Raw genomic sequence first — 12,410 nt, 5'->3', positions numbered from 1 at the left:
AAGTGTGAAAGTGAAAGAGATATGAATCATAACAGCTACTAAGCTTGCATGATCCATGTGTATGACAAAAGAGAACACTCCATCTGCTGATGAAGACCTTGTGATATGTTTGAGAGCCACAGAAAAGGCTTCTACCTGTATGAAGATTTTGATTTGTGATTGTTTTGTCAAACTTTGCGAGATCAAGAATGAACTCAAGTGCTTATGTATTAATACTCTTTTTACATAGCTACATAGCTGACGCCAAGTCTTTTCAAGGCAATAGGCCTAATAGTATATATGCAAGGTGTGTGGACATTTGACTCTGTGTTATTTTTCATGATTTTAGCATGTCAAAACTTGAGACATGAATGTCTTTGTTTTATAATCTCAAGTCAAGGTCTTTAGGGAGCAAAAACTCAAGCAAATCAAGTCTCAGTAAAGTAATTGTGAAGTCGCAAGTCCCCACAAGTCCCCACTTTTGTGACTTAAAGGGTTCAGTATGCTTCAAGTGAACTAGTTCGTACAAAGTGTCATCTGAGCATGTCTAAAGGCAAAAGTTTTTATAGCTGTTCCAAATGGCCACACTCAAAGGTGGGGGAAAAAGCCTGCTGTCATAAAGAATCGTACAACTGGGAATAAAACGGTGCACAATTCTTCCTCAAAAGCTTTCATGGTGTTACACTCAGTTGAACACAAGAAAAGTGACAGAGGTAGTTGTGTGAAGAACAGAAAAAGTGAGATTGAGAGAGAAGTTAAAATCCTGCATACCTTCTCACCTCTGCACACATGACCAAATGTTGCGTGAAGTGGGCGAGACTGTCGGATTGTAAGTTTCAGAAAGATAGAAAAATGGTTGGACGCAGCCAAATACTGACGTTGGAAAGGTGTAAGGGAAGGAGGTTTTTGATACCGTTATACAACCGGACAAGCATTTAATTTGAAGCATACTGAGGTCTTAAGTCTAACTCAAGTCAAAGTCTCAGGCCTACAGCTCTGGACACATCAGCTCTTCCTTTACAATGACTGTAAATCAAAACACAATAATTAAATCCAATAATAATTCAAGTCCCTGTAAGTCATTCAAGCCTGTGAGTTCCAGACAGACTACACAGTTAATGTAGTTTCACGCTCCACCATACTTCTAGTGAGGAAGGGCATAGAGCACTCAGCGTGTCCTCTGAGTACAGTCCACATTATGTTAGGACAAAAGGGGACACAACCACCTCGGCTCTCTCCAGTGCCTCAATTTGGAACGTAGATTTTCTGCAAGCAATGTTTGCTCACCTTATTGGGCACAATGGGTCCACAGGGGGGTTGTGTTGCCCTTGAAACATTCCTTTGAAGATTGAACATTGAAGACTTTGGCCCAAGCTTTGCAGAGTTTTACTTTTTTACCTCAACATGTGCTGAGAGTAAGATCGAAGGAGTTTAGATTACTTACTGACATTAAGGAGGAAATATGTCAATCTGTAGGCTCAGTGTGATACTGAAAGACTTGATTTGGAAGAATTAATTTATCCAAATCAAATGCACTTTTCAATCAGAGTTGTTGACACAGATGATGCACTCTAACTAGTAGTGAAGCTGTATCTTTGGGACTAATGAGCACTGACAAATCGGTGGGGTGAGAGTGTGCATTTGGTCAATTAAGTCTGCAGACGAGCTCATTATAAGCAAGAATAACACTAAATGAGCACATGATGCCACTATAATGTTCAGTGTGTGTTCTGTATACTGGAATATGAGATCCTGCAGCATGTCATATACACACATAAGGGTTAGTTTTGGGTTTGATAGAGGGTACATGTGCACAGCACTTAATTAGGCACTGGAACTAGACTTGACATTTTTGTGTCCACTGGATTATATTTGTTCCCAAAAAAAACATTTTTTTGAGAACAATATGAATTTAAGTTAAAGGAGGGACATGTTGAGGACAACTGCAAATTAGTTATGGTTATTCATAAGTATTATGGCATGAAAGAGATATCCATATACTGTGTTTTGGAAAACAAGTTTGAAAAATTAGGTTGAAAGAGTGTCAAATTTGCTATTTTGTACTGAAAATGGAGATTCAATTACCAATTGATGGGTTTGTCATGGTTTGGGGGTTTATGTATGTTATTTCTTGTTTTATTTTGAAAGACTCTCCTTCCCTCATGTGTCTGGTAGTTTTGCTTCCTGTCTTTGTTTACTTTTCCCGCCAGTTTTGATTGTTTGCTTCACCCTGTTTAGTCTTACTTGTGTCTTGTTGTCTCCCTTCACCTGAGTGTATTTAGCATGTGTGTTTCCCTTGTCTCTTTGTCAGATCGTCAGCATTTCCTTGTCAAGTGTCCCTGTCTTTGTTTCCTGAGTATTATGTTGGATTAATCTTTTGTTTCTCCTGAACCTTGCCTGAACTTTGGATTTGGACTGCTCGGACATCCGTCAGCTTGCTACCTGTCGGATGTGTTTGCCTTTGTTTGGACTGCTCCCCTTACATTGGTGTAAGCTTTTGTACTTTCATTTAACTGCACCTGCTCTGCTTCAGTGTCTGCATTTTGGGTCCTACCACTGTTTTCCTGGTTCCCCTGCTTGACAACCATAACAGGGTTAAGGTGAAATACTGTATTTTGTAAAGAATATTTTGAAAAGTGGGTTGTAATGTTAAGCCTTTACGTAAAGGTTAGGGTTTATGTAAGGGTTAATATTTTGGAACAAAATTAAGAGTCTACAGCCACACTAGCAGCTCGATGAGGCTGTAGCCTACTTAGGTGCACACAGCTAAATGCTAACGTCAGCATGCTAACATGCTCTCAGTGATGATGCTAACATGCTGATGATTAACAGGTATAATGTTTACCATGTTTCACCATCTTAGTTTAGTGTGTCAGCAAGCTAATGTTTGCAGATTAGCACTAAACACAAAGTACAGCTTTTGCTGACAATTGGTCATAAACCAAAGTAATGGACAAATTGAAATTGACCTGATTATGGCGCAAGATGAAAAATGAGAGGATCACCAGTTGTTACAAACATCCTCAGGGGAACATGTCTGAACCACGTTTCATGGCAATCCATCCAATAGTTGTTGAGAGATTTCAGTCTGGACCAATGTGGTGGACCGCCCAACATTACCATCCATGGAGCCATGCCAGTAGCATGGCTAAAAACTATTCTAAGTAGATGATGGTAATGTCTTGTATACTCAGCATCTATGGTGATTTATAAATCACATGACTGATTGACAGACTGTATATACGGAAAACGGATACAGCTTCAGACTCCGTCTTGATGAGGGTAAGATAGCCAAAAATGTTTGGTGAATAAAGTAGGCTATGATTTACAGAAGAAGAGTTGTTTGGCATGCATTATTGTTTTGTTTGTTTTTTTTATAAAAAGCACCGCTTATGACAGAGATTGGTTGTGTCAGGTTTTGTAGGCTAAATTATGTCATATGATGCAGCTCAGGGTACCATTTGAGACCCCCAGCCTTCTCTTGGTCAGTCTACCCACGGCAAAGGATACAGATGTCCAATTCAAAGTGATTACTGATGGCTATAGCAATGTGTGATTCAGCTGGAATTGGGCAGAGTCCCAGCAAAGGTATGAGTCATCAACATCGCCACAAGTCTGTTTACCAACACTTCCTCTTCCCTCCCACATAAAGGTGGCCTGCAACCACCTCACCCTGATATAACCCAATCATCTTTACATCTGTTTACACTGCTTCTTGTTAGGGACCTCCATATCATGTAAAGAGGTCAATTTGCCTGACAGCTTCACAACACACACACACAGTATGAGAATATTCAGTTGCCTCATTCAGTTGACAAGATTGCTGAAGAAAGATGTACTAAGGCAACATAAAGAATATAATTTTATTTATTTTTTAAAAAGAGCAACAAAATGGTCATGTGTCTAAAGTGTTTGATATAGAGGGTGCGGCTGATGATCAGCTCATAAAAAGGAAATGTGTCAGCCCTTCTATTAATCTGCGTGACAGCTAGTCTGTCTGACAGACTTCATTTGTAGAGCAAATCAGCCTGAAATGCCATCTTCCAAGTACAGTGGTGCTCTCTGCTGGTGAAATACAAAAGAGTGTCAATATAATGTCCAGCTATTCAGACAAAAAGTGGGAAAGCGTCTTAAAATAAAATCTTTACCATACACAGCTCTGTTTTTCCATCTGTTTTCAAAATACAAAACCATTTGTTAGAGTTTTTTATTTATAGGGGTGTTGCCCTAGTTGCTCAATCTGTGGGATTGATGAGTTGTAACTCCTTTGATACCAAATAAGATAAAATGTTTCCAACTTGGTATAACCTGTGCTGTGGCCTTCTTCCCCTCTGAGCCCTCTCTTGGGATTTGACAGCTGTCTGGCGCATGTTAATGTCAACCCTGCCTCAGTCAACGCCTCTGACTGACATTCTTTTTGTTTTTTCATTCTCCGGCACCTGTGTTTGGCTGTCACACAGTTCAGGACGTGACTCTGCTGCCATCTCTACAGAGGAACAACAGGCTCTGTGACAAAGGTTCCCACGACGCTGCCCAGGGGACCCCAAATGTCGAAGCAGGTAGGTCCTTATTTCAAACAGGTCAAAGGTTAGGCTTCATCACAGGAGAGGCTAGCCATGGGTATAATGGTAACATCAGCCCTTTTTATTTTTGTGTATTATATGCAGTGTGTATCCATCTGTCTCTCCAGTGGCATTGCCCCATCTATTTATAGGGCTGCTAGGACATTAGCTCAATGTCCATGTAGAAATGTCATGTAAGACATAAAGGCCTCACAGCATTCATCTGTAAATGTGAAGGTCAAGAAACTGATTCAGTTTTATTCATGAAGTGGAGTTTGACCTTTTACTTGTATCATTTTGTGCAGTCAAAATGGGACGCTGATGAGACAATGTAAATAACTTTTTTCTATAGCACAAAGTGAAGAATACTGCTAGGAACAACTGCAATGACATTGTGATCCATTGATCAACAGCTGCCAAGAAAAGCATTTCTAAAAATACCAACAATCCATAGGCTGAACTGGCCTCTGACAACAGCCAGGTTCATATGCAAAGCTCTGTGTAATAAAACACGTCTAAATCTGCTAAATTATTTTTTTTAAACAAACTCAGTTTTGAGCCACTTCCATCTTCTTCTCTCTCTCTCTCTCTCTCTCTCTCTCTCTCTCTCTCTCTCTCTCTCTCTCTCTCTCTCTCTCTCTCTCTCTCTCTCAGGGAAGGGATGGAAGAAAGCTATGAGACATTTGAGGAGGAGTTAGGGCCACCAAGAGCAGATCCTCCTCCACAGAAGCCTGTTAGACAGATCCGCAGACCAGGTGGCCACACACACACAAAGAATCTGTAATGCCTGCACATAAAAGCCTTCATCCATTGTACATATATTATACTACTCTATAAATACTTGAGAGCAGCAGCACAGGGAGCCACTGAAATATGACTCCTGGTCAAAGGCAACACAGTGATAATGCACCTCAGCCGTGCTGAATGGATGGTGGGTGTAATAAGCCTCACTCCCCCCAAACACACACAAAGTCCTCTTAAAAGTCTAAAAACACCATGTGGGAGAATGTATTTATATTTGCCAGCACTTTGGTCCAGACTGAAATCATTTTGTACAGTCTTTTATGGTCCCCAAAGGATGAATCCTACTGACTTTGTTGATCCCCTGACTTTTCCTCTAGCGCCACCATGAGGTTGACATTTGTGGTTTTGTGTGAAATGTCTATTCAGTGGTTTACCATGACATTTGGTTCAGACATTCATGTTCCCCTCTGGATGAGTTGTAAGAACTTTGATATTCCCATGACTTTAGCGCCATCATCAGGTCCAAATATTAATTAGCCCAATACTTTAATTGTCCAGTACTTACGTTTATGACAAAATACTTGCAAAAACTATTGAAATTCCCATCAGTCTCAGCTGTACTTTGTGTTTAGTGCTAATTAGTAAATGTTAGCATGTTAGCACGATAAACTAAGATGGTGAACATGGTTAGCATTGTCATTGTGAGTAAGTTAGTAGATTGATGTTAGCATTTAGTTCAGTGCGCAGCCTCAAAGAGTCACTAGCATGTCTCTAGACTCTTAGTTTTGTTAGTCTGTTATGTCTGTCTGTAAAATGAACTTTGGTACAGTAGACTTGTATTTTGTGTAAATGAGAGGTTAATAAAAATTAAGCATATGTCAACCAACAGTAATGTGTACATAAAATGAATGTGGATAACTAAATTCCACATTTAGGGCCTGGTTATTTGGGCTTTTGTTTGTTGTTTATGCTTTATGATATCACCCCCCAGTAAATCTCCATCTGTCTGTTTCAGAAATGTACGCTACAAGGAAAGTCAGAGAGGTTAGTTGGAAAACAACCACCAGGAACAGTTTTTCACTGTGTTCACATCCCTAATATATCTTTTCTACTAAGCTACATGTTGTTCTCCAATAGGAAATGGCTCTGGTTCCACAGCAACCCAGAGCAGAACCCAGGACTTTACCCAGGGAACCCAGCTTCCCCAGAACAAGTGAGTCATTCCCATCTTCCTCCTCAACCCTTATCAGCTTGTAATGTTTACTTATGTTACTGGATTACAATAAAAGCTTCCACTCCTCTTTCTTGTATTTTCTTCAGCATCCTTGCACAAAGCCTTGTCCATCCAAAACCTGACCCAGATTGAAACACCGTGGGAGAATGTCACCCTCAACCGCTGTCTGTTTGTGGCCATTACCATCCTAGTGCTCACCTCAGGCTTTCAGAGGCTTCACGGTAAGTAAACTAGCAAGCAAAAATAGAAGAACAGTTACAAAATGACATGCCTGCTGTGTGGCTGAGTGGTCTCTTTTCAAACAACAGAAACTCTGCGCGGTCAGGGGACAGCAGAGGAGGAGGAAGAAGTTGGACTGACAGTGAGACGGTCGGGCACGTTACGACACAGAGGACAACCACCAGAGGTAAAGACAGTAACAAGTAACACTTGTTGTACATGTACCACAGTTTGTACTGTGTCAAGTACTTCATGTGTTTTACCCCCTCTAGCCTGAGACAACTCTATGGGAAGTCATGTTTTGGTGGCTGCCAGACCTTGATGATGAAGAGGATGAGGAGGAAGATGATGATGATGATGATGATGATGATGGAGAAGTCAAAAGAGGAAAGTCAAAGAGAGGAGCAACAGCACGAGCATCAAGAGGTCTCAGAAACAAGCCACTACCAGACAAAAAACTCATGAAGCAAAGAGGAGGGAAATTAAAGGACAGGAGAGCCAAGAAATCAAAGGATGAAGAAATCAAAGACAAGACAGAAAGAGAAAAAACAGAGGACCCCGAAGAAACAGCAGGTGACGAAGATGAGGATGAAGGAAATGAGCCAGTGCCGAAGGATAAAAAGTTGAAGGAACAGAAAGAGAAGAAAAAAATTCAAAAGGGATGAGTTGATTCTTTCTACTGTGGCAGACACCGATTCATTTTCTAAACAATTTTCACCTGAATTGATTTGATAACCTGTATTAAAAGGTGGCAATACTGAATTCAATAATAGATTTTCTCTGACAAATCTTTCAAATACCACAAGTGAGACTCAAAAACAACGTGGGCTTCCAGTTAAATGACCATACACCATCAATGTCAATGAGTTACAGCTTTTTGTTGCTTTGCTAGACAATTGTGATTTTGTGTAATGGAGCTTTGAATTACCTGTAAAGACTTTCACATTTTCATTGAATTTATTGTGCAAACTACTTTATTTTAAATCTCTACATGACTATTTGATTTCCTTTTGTGTTGAAAGATCTACAACATCTTTAATAAATTGCCTATCAATCAGCTTAGTTAAATATCAATAGTATGTAGCTAGAAGGGACTGAACATGGCTAAACTAAAGATCGAGACTGGGGGTTATCAATAATTTGACCCACTTAGCCCTTTATGTTACCCGTTACCCAGTTAAAAGGTCTTCACCCCAGTAAAGACAAGCCTTTTATCCTGATCAGCAATCTCAAGTCTAAATATTTCAGGAACTTCTGCAGTGTTTCTCTTCTCTTCTGCTGTGACCCAGTCACACGATCACAGAATACATCAATAAATCTTTGTGTGTGTAATGTCTTTGTAAAAACACAAACTTCGAGACACAAATGTTTTTCTCTACAGAATTTTATTACAAAAACAGCATCTTAAAAGATGAGCTATTTTCAATCATAGCTCCATATCCTGAATCTAAGCTTTTATACAAAACAGTGTGGTCATATGGGCTGCCATACACGTTTACATAAACCAAACAAATGTAAAAAATCTACTAAATGTGGACTTTAGACATCATTTGTAGAAATAATCCAACTGAATATAGCTGCAATATCTAAAGAGAGATGGGCATTGTAGACAGGCAGGGCGGTGTGACTGCACACCATGAAAGAAAGCAATCATGATACACTTGTAGGGGATCAATTATTAGATATTGTAAGGCCCTCAGGAGGAGGCGGCCTCATTGGCATGGGAGGCATGGGCATCTGATGGGGCATATGGGGGGCACCCGGGGCACCAGGTGGGAGAGGAGGGGCATGCATCCCGCCTGGCGGGGGAGGGGGCATAGTCTCATTTGGTGGGCGAGGTCCAACTCCACTCATGAGAGGGGGGGGGCGTTTCACACCTGCAGGAGGTGCTGGACCGCTGGACTGAGGAACAGATTTCTCCATTTTGAAGTGGAATTGTAGGAAGAACTGGGAGGAAAAATAACATGAAAGGTTAAACCACATATTTCCTGTTCACAAATTAAATACCCAGGCTGACTTTGTGGTAACAAATGCTTATCAGCTTATCAGTACCTGTTTAGTTTCTCTGTTCCAGTGGGTCCAGAAGCGGTTTTCTGCTTTATCAATTTCTCTACTGGGGACCTAAAAGAGCAAAGCGGTTGCTGTTATGTCACACCAAGTAGAAAAACATTATAAGAGAAAAACAGAAGTGCAGCTCCCACTCACCTTAAAGGCAATAGTCTCATATGGTTCAGCAGCCAAAAGCAGGTACTGCCAGCGACGATCAGGGGGCTCGATGCGCTGTTCATAAGCAGACATGAAACGATGCCTGGGTCCAATTCCTTCAGCAATCTCTGGGTAGTCAATCTGATGAACAGAGAAGAGAAAAACAGGAAGTTTATAGATTTGTCTTTGACAGTCAGCAACCTCAATGGCTAAAAACAATATTTAGTCATTACTGCTGTGGTAAGCACTTATATAACGTTGCAGCACGAGGTGATGCTTTGTACAAGTTTGCAAGCTCCTCCTTAAAGAAGAGATGCCAATAAACAGTAAGTACTGGCTTTAGCATGTGGCGCTGTATTAGATAGCTGTTTGAGATGGAGAAAACTCAGTTTCTTAGAACTATATTGCCAGCCTTGGGTGAGTGGGGATCAAGAAGCTGGAGAATGTCTGTTTGCAGCCATTTCAGCTATCAGTGGTGAGACAAGACTACATTCAAGACCCAAACAAAAGCAATAATTTGAGCAAACTGGATAACTTGATAGCATTTCTCTTTAGTGGAGCTTTAATGCTAATTTGCTTTGTTTAAGAATCTTCCCAAAACAACAAAAACCATTTCAAATCAACAAGTTTTACACAGGGACTCCCACCAAACACACTAACCTGGAAAAGTAAGGACTGCTGTCCGGTCTCTGGGTCTCTCTGTTTGGTTACTACAAAGAAGAGAAAGACATGGACCATACATTAAAACACAATACGTTACATTTGCAGTGAAACCACTATCAGCATAAACTATATAATGCCTGCACTGCACCAGTTTACCTTTGTATCCTGGTCGACCAATTTTGACAAACTTCTTGACCTCAACTTTCACTTTTGCTGGAGCTGGCTGAGCAGGAGCTTCTTTTGCCTCCTTGGCCGCCCTCCGTGCTCTGAAACAAAAAGAAAAAAGTTTTTAACAGTCAATCAGCTGATGATCTACCACAAGACGAGGATATGTAAAGTGGACCTTTGGTTTAATAAGTCTATCAGTCATGGGAAGGTAAGGTAAAATTAATCAGTCACAGTAAACACAACATAAACAAATAAAAATTGTACATGTACTGTGTGAGACCAATTCATGGTGTAGTTATATGCATAGCTGCAGGTTAGCTTAACCCATGCTTGTTTTGACAGAGCAGTAACTCTAAACTCAGCACACAGCTGTGTGTTGACCAAAACACCAGTTTAACTGAACCAAAACCTAAGAGACAGGGTATAGTCAAGATGTGAACTTACAAATTGGTCTGATGTTTCTTTCCCTGTGTGTGAGCCAAGTAGCTGCCCTATAAAGCAGAGGAGAGCAGTTTGTAATTTCTCTTTTCAAACAAGATAATCAGATGACAAGAACTAACACCAATTTCAGATAGCATAATCTGCATCTCCTCACCTCATTGTTATGAAGTGTCAAGCAAAGTTTGCACTCATATGATCCTAAATGATTCTTCATAAAGTAGGGGTCTTTGTTGATGTCAATGGTCTCCAAGGCCAGCTGACGTAACCGCTCTCTCCTATCACGGTTACTCTCAGAGGCAGATGCCACCCCACCGCTCCCTGTCTTCCCTCCAGCTCGATGCTGGAAATCCATATTTGCAAGGTGATGGGCTCAATCACACAGACACGTCAACTCTGGACAGATACTCAAAGTAGATCCTTCCTGATTATCTGAGGAAAAATAAAGCACACGATGTTGCCACGGATGTAATTAATGAATAATATTTACTGTTGTGTTTACCGTCCTATGTATTCCTGGATTGTGGTACAACACAGTACCATGTGTGGAGTTATGCTTCCATTTATGAGTAAATATATGACTACTGACTACTAACTGTATTTGCTGTATTGATACTTTACTTTATTGCTCACATAATCCTATGATTTGAATGTAAGTTCCGCAGACCCCTCTTGACTGAGGTTATTTTTTGCTAACTTCCCTCGCAAAGGACCGGTCTAACTACTGGGAAGTAAAGCACGGGTAACAACACAGTTATTTAGTCAAATATTTCTTGATTAATTAATTGAGATAATTTACCACAGTTAACATTAAGTTTCATCACGCTACAATGCAAATGCATAATATTGAGTGATCTCTACAAGTCCAGCTGGCTGCAGTATGTTAGCATAACGTAACGCTAGCTACTGAATGCACTATGACAATGCTAATGCTAATGCTAAGCTAACGGTGTTGCATGCTAGTAATGAATAGATTTTAACTTATCTGAATGATCAAACGACACGTAAAACGTAGCTAGCTCTGTATATATAATACTATACTATTTAATTACACGATAACACGATAAATATACATGACGGGATATTATAAACAGTTGTCTTTGTCCAAAACACTCACCAACTCCACAACGTCGGGATCATGCCAGCGTATATTTGTAGTACGCATGCCCAGGTGGCTTCTTCTTCCACTTCCGGTGCATTACCGCCATCTCCTGGACTGGAGCGAGGGCCGGCCTGACTTTCCTGACAAAACGATGATTGACCACATTTTTACCAGGGATTCCACCATGTCCTGAAGGTTAAATAATTGTCTTTATCAATAAGACAGAACCCACTAACAGCTCTTCAAAGATCTAAGGGAGAATGACTGAATGAAGCCACAGAAGAGCTTATGACTTTGCTGCAAGTGTGGTAGACATCATTGCATTACCTCATGGTCTCCACACATTCCTCACACATGTTCAAGCTGAACCATGAACACATCTAAAATAAAATGTAAAATAGATCTGATTAGTCCTATATAGTCTTCAATGAATACCTATTTGCTCTCTACTCCTTTCTTCCCAGACACCATGACTTTCAACACTTTCTTGCTTTTCTCACTGGTTCCTAAACAGGGTTATACATAGCTCTCCTGAACCTTTTATTAAACTATATTTCTAAATATTTTACATAAATAAAGTAATATAATTCATTCAATTCCATGCGTTTCTTTCTTGTAAAGAATATTGTTTGTATTCACAATTGAGAATCAACAGTAAATCCCCATTTAATTGCTCATACATCCACCATGTCTATTGATTTTTATGTTTAAATTTTCCACATTCCTCTAGCATTTGTAAATAGTGAAACCCTACCAGATCTTTATATCTATGTTGTTAATTATATGTTAATCATAAACAACAATTGACAATCCTCCCCTGAGGGCTACCATCTCAGTGTTTTGTGAAAATGTACCTATTCTTTGAACTATTTTAATAGTAATAGTAATAATTTTATGTAAAATATTTCATGGTTCCAGCTTCACAAATGTGAGGATTTGCTGCTTTTCTTTTTAATAAGTTTGATAATTTTAATTCATTTTTAATAATTTTGAATTTTGTACTATTGGTTGGACAAGACAAGCATTGTGAAGGTGTCACTTTAACCTCTGGGTAATTGTGACAGCATTTATGATTATTTTCAGACTTTTGCAAACC

The 12,410-nt window shown here is 39.9% G+C and overlaps 2 protein-coding genes across 4 annotated transcripts; one reads left to right on the top strand and one right to left on the bottom strand.

The window, feature by feature from the left end:
* The first annotated feature begins 2,182 nt into the window (after positions 1-2,182).
* On the top strand, positions 2,183-7,895 carry LOC122886284 (microfibrillar-associated protein 1). Of its 3 annotated transcripts, XM_044218257.1 has the most exons (8): positions 2,426-2,468; positions 4,440-4,538; positions 5,196-5,296; positions 6,301-6,329; positions 6,423-6,498; positions 6,606-6,740; positions 6,828-6,925; positions 7,011-7,895. In XM_044218257.1, the coding sequence occupies exons 3-8, from the start codon at positions 5,203-5,205 to the stop codon at positions 7,401-7,403; spliced, it is 825 nt and encodes a 274-aa protein (XP_044074192.1). In that variant the 5' UTR covers positions 2,426-2,468; positions 4,440-4,538; positions 5,196-5,202; the 3' UTR covers positions 7,404-7,895. The 3 variants fall into 3 exon arrangements, with proteins under 3 accessions (XP_044074191.1, XP_044074192.1, XP_044074190.1); XM_044218256.1 differs by lacking the exon at positions 5,196-5,296 and having other exon boundaries at positions 2,183-2,468; XM_044218255.1 differs by lacking the exons at positions 2,426-2,468; positions 5,196-5,296 and adding an exon at positions 3,501-3,567.
* A 209-nt stretch (positions 7,896-8,104) lies between these two features.
* Positions 8,105-11,471, bottom strand: sf3a2 (splicing factor 3a, subunit 2). The gene is made up of 8 exons (XM_044218254.1): positions 11,330-11,471; positions 10,370-10,644; positions 10,219-10,265; positions 9,763-9,872; positions 9,604-9,653; positions 8,944-9,084; positions 8,791-8,859; positions 8,105-8,685 (listed from the first exon to the last, which is right to left on the bottom strand). Exons 2-8 carry the CDS (start codon positions 10,565-10,567, stop codon positions 8,410-8,412), a joined length of 891 nt encoding a protein of 296 aa, XP_044074189.1. The 5' UTR covers positions 10,568-10,644; positions 11,330-11,471; the 3' UTR covers positions 8,105-8,409.
* Between the last annotated feature and the right edge of the window lie 939 nt (positions 11,472-12,410).

This window comes from Siniperca chuatsi, linkage group LG13, assembly GCF_020085105.1.
Source record: "Siniperca chuatsi isolate FFG_IHB_CAS linkage group LG13, ASM2008510v1, whole genome shotgun sequence".
Classification (NCBI taxonomy): domain Eukaryota; kingdom Metazoa; phylum Chordata; class Actinopteri; order Centrarchiformes; family Sinipercidae; genus Siniperca; species Siniperca chuatsi.
Note: the sequence above shows the minus strand (reverse complement) of the source record. Positions and strands in the feature narration are given on the sequence as shown.

What these genes read in the sequence shown, in the direction of transcription:
- LOC122886284 (XM_044218255.1), top strand. Translation starts at nt 3,516, where the DNA reads ATGGCTATAGCAATGTGTGATTCAGCTGGAATTGGGCAGAGTCCCAGC. An exon ending in AGGCTTTCAGAGGCTTCACG is followed by an intron (nt 6,741 to 6,827) that starts GTAAGTAAACTA and finishes TTCAAACAACAG; the next exon opens with AAACTCTGCGCGGTCAGGGG. An exon ending in ACAGAGGACAACCACCAGAG is followed by an intron (nt 6,926 to 7,010) that starts GTAAAGACAGTA and finishes TACCCCCTCTAG; the next exon opens with CCTGAGACAACTCTATGGGA.
- sf3a2 (XM_044218254.1), bottom strand. Translation starts at nt 10,567, where the DNA reads ATGGATTTCCAGCATCGAGCTGGAGGGAAGACAGGGAGCGGTGGGGTG. An exon ending in TGACACTTCATAACAATGAG is followed by an intron (nt 10,266 to 10,369) that starts GTGAGGAGATGC and finishes TCTGCTTTATAG; the next exon opens with GGCAGCTACTTGGCTCACAC. An exon ending in GGAACAGAGAAACTAAACAG is followed by an intron (nt 8,686 to 8,790) that starts GTACTGATAAGC and finishes TTTTCCTCCCAG; the next exon opens with TTCTTCCTACAATTCCACTT.